This window comes from Belonocnema kinseyi, chromosome 8 (assembly GCF_010883055.1).
Source record: "Belonocnema kinseyi isolate 2016_QV_RU_SX_M_011 chromosome 8, B_treatae_v1, whole genome shotgun sequence".
NCBI classification, from domain to species: domain Eukaryota; kingdom Metazoa; phylum Arthropoda; class Insecta; order Hymenoptera; family Cynipidae; genus Belonocnema; species Belonocnema kinseyi.
In genome coordinates, this window is record NC_046664.1 from 14,244,298 (window position 1) to 14,247,577 (window position 3,280).

Sequence of the window (3,280 nt, forward strand, 5' to 3'; positions counted from 1 at the left end):
CCTGAGTAATTCCCAAAAAAAAACGAAAATAATCGATAGGGCCATTTTTTGTTTTGGTTCCTTATGGTGGGTTCTAACTGAGTTTACTTGGGTAGGTTAAAAATTTTCATTTTTTTTCAAAATTATTATATTGAATAATTTAGTTCTTTTCAAGACAAAATTAGAATTCGAGTTCTATAGCAAATTGAATGTTAAAAAGTTTAGACTGCTTTGCGTTATAAAAAAAAATTAGGCACATGTAAATTGTTTTATTTAGCAACAGATTGTTATGTTACTTAGCAACGGACCAACTTAAAAAATCTTTCGGCAACTCACGATGAAACTCGCAGTAAGATCTGTTCATTTTGTTGTAAAAAAGGTCGCAGCAGTGCTTTTCAAATTGTAGAGATTACTTCGGCATTCGGATGTGTAGCAATGACACAATCTAGAGCCCATTTCGTAGAATGAAGGTTTTCGTGCAAGATAAGCACGAGATCGTCGATCTTGATTGAAGGCACAGGTTTCTGCCACTTCGGACGAGTTTGAAGTATTTGTAGATATTCAGAGGACCATCTGGTCTAGAAATCTTCATACATCTGTCTGGTAAGCTGCCAGCGTTGCAGTCGATTTTGCTTAAGGTCGATGAGAGAAAGTTCTGGAACCGTGAAGATTGGAGAACCGATCACGGAATGACTCGGCTTTAACAGTACCAGATCATTCGGATCATCGCTCTGAGCCTGTAGCGCTCGTGAATTGAAACAAGCCTCCACCTGCGTGAGGAAGGTTTTCATTTCCTTAAAAGTCAGAGAAGTATCTCCCACTACTCGACAAAGATGGTGTTTTACAGAACGAACAGCTGCTTCCCAAAGTCCTCCGAAGTGCGGATCGGCTGAAGGGTTGAACCTCCACGTAGTTCCGTTATCAGCAAGATAACGGCTGATGGTTGGTGAGACAGCAAAGGCATCATTGAAAAGTGTTCGTAGCTGCCTATTTGCCCCGACAAAATTGGTACCACAGTCGCTGTAAAGAAAAGTACTTATGCCACGTCGAGCAGCATAACGTTTGTAAGCTTGCATATGCCTTGTGCCCTTGAAACGACCTGCGAGTCACAGTAAACGGTGAGTCCAGTTCAACCGTCGCAGAGTGTATGACCGATCTTTTCCTCTCTGTTGATGTTTGGATCAATTGAGCCCGTACAAGATAGCCAAAAGACAGGTGATCGCGATAACCAAGGTGGTCCAGTCCACCAGAGAGGATGTTTCTCTAAACGTAAAGGAGAAATTCCTAAAGACGAACAATCAGCTGGATTGTTCTTCCCGGGAGCATGATGGCATACAGCACCAGGCAGTAGAGTCTGTATTTCCGACACCCGATTTGAAATATATGTCATCCATTGTAGAGGGTGGCCTCGTATCCAGTAAAGAGTGTTTGCCGAGTCCGACCATAGATAACTCGGCATCGCAATAGGAAGATTTAAGACCGAACGAACATGAACTACCAGCCAAACAAACAGAACAGCCACACAAAGTTCCAGACGAGGCAAGGGTGTTTCCTTAAGACAAGCAACCTTAGTCTTAGCTATAAATAGTGAGACACGTATCTCATTCGAGGGAAGCAGGATCCTCAGATAGAAAACTGCAACGATGGCCTTTTCCGATGCATCTCCAAAATGGTGAAGTTCGGAGCCAGAAGCGTCTGAAAAACATCCCAACGAACGTGGGATGCTGAGCGATGATAGTTCAGGAAGCTCAACCCTGTACTTTGTCCATATGACAATGTGATCAGCAGACAGAGGCTGATCCCAATCTATTTTAAGTTACCGCAAACTCTGAATGAATATTTTGGCTTTAATTGAGACTCTGGCGGCGAGCCATCCAAGCACTAAATAAAGCAAGATTCATAGCTACGTAACAACAACTACGTAAAATTCCCAAAGAAAATCTTTGTAAGTCTTCTAGTCCGCAATCAATTATAAACATTACAGAGAATTATTCACAATGGCTTAGTGCTGGATGTGAAAAAAGAATTAGCCAAAAACGATATGTGCTGCATTTCACCACCACCATTTATTGCTAATAAAAAATAAATTATTCTGGATGTACTACCACCGCCGCAGCTTTATTTATTTTTGGGAATAGTGAATGGTGTACTCACTTATATGGCTAGACGTTTCAGGAAAACAGATGTAGCTTTGGCGAAGACCTTTAATGTTGAAACACAAGTTATTTACGGGGGAGAAGGAAGTTTTAATGGAAATGATTGTGAAAAATTATTAGATAAATTAGATCTATTGCAAAATGTATCCCCTATAGGATGCTTGAAATTTTCGCAAGCCTTCAATGACTTTAACAAAGTCGTAAATGCTTGCTCTAATAAAACCTTACATCCTGAATTCGAAAAGTACATTGATGATTTCAAACGCAGCTATTTGGACTTAGATAATTTGGTCACGGTTAAGGTGCACTGTGACTTTACACATATTAAAAAATTTTGAAAAAATCGTAAAGTAGGATTAGGTATATTTAGTGAACAGGCGTTTTAATCTTTACATTTTGAATTTAAATCTATATGGAAAAAACATAAAGTTCGTACAATACATTGCGACTACGATAAGCACCTGTTACGATCAGTTTGTGAGTTTAATGTTTTTCATGTGTGAACAGTTTTTTTTAAAAAAAATGTTATTTTATGTCAAATGTAAATAAATATTACTGATAACGTATCGTTTTGAACTTTTTATTTTTTTAACAAACTCTTACATTTTTTTTTTTGGTTTGTTTTATTCAAATTTTTTATTTTTTGTAAATATTTTAGCACAGTGTCATTGGCGAAGCTATTTAAAACTGTCTTATCTTAATGAGTTAAAGAAAAATGGAAAATTAAAACAGAAAATACAAATTTTTCATTATGGTTTCGCTTATAGCTTTGGTGCTGGAAATATTAGATTTATGAACAAAATCTTAAGACATAATAGAAATTTATCTCTGAGAGATTAACGCCAGATCGAAGAACGATAATTATTTTGAAAGTGTACAATAAAAAATAAAACAACTCTAAAAGAAAGGACAGAGCCATTTCAAATAAAAAGGAAAATTTGATACAATGGAAATAGTTAGAATCAGCTTTTAAAAGTCGAATGACAAGGGGTTCTCTAATTAAACCACAGAATAAAGATCTTACATATTTTGGAAGGTGTAAAGCCCATGGTCGTTGGAACAATGCAAAATATTTTTTTAAATATGAAAATCTGAATGTAAACGTTGCACTTGCAAAGAAATTTAACGCATTAGTAAATGGTTAA

The 3,280-nt window shown here is 37.0% G+C and overlaps 1 protein-coding gene across 1 annotated transcript; it reads right to left on the reverse strand.

The window, feature by feature from the left end:
- Window positions 1-557: 557 nt before the first annotated feature.
- On the reverse strand, window positions 558-1,055 carry LOC117178388. Its single transcript, XM_033369815.1, has one exon. The coding sequence runs from the start codon at window positions 1,053-1,055 to the stop codon at window positions 558-560; it is 498 nt and encodes a 165-aa protein (XP_033225706.1).
- Window positions 1,056-3,280: the final 2,225 nt, after the last annotated feature.

Excerpts from the sequence above, each read along its gene's own strand:
- LOC117178388 (XM_033369815.1), bottom strand. The coding sequence starts at position 1,055 with ATGCAAGCTTACAAACGTTATGCTGCTCGACGTGGCATAAGTACTTTT.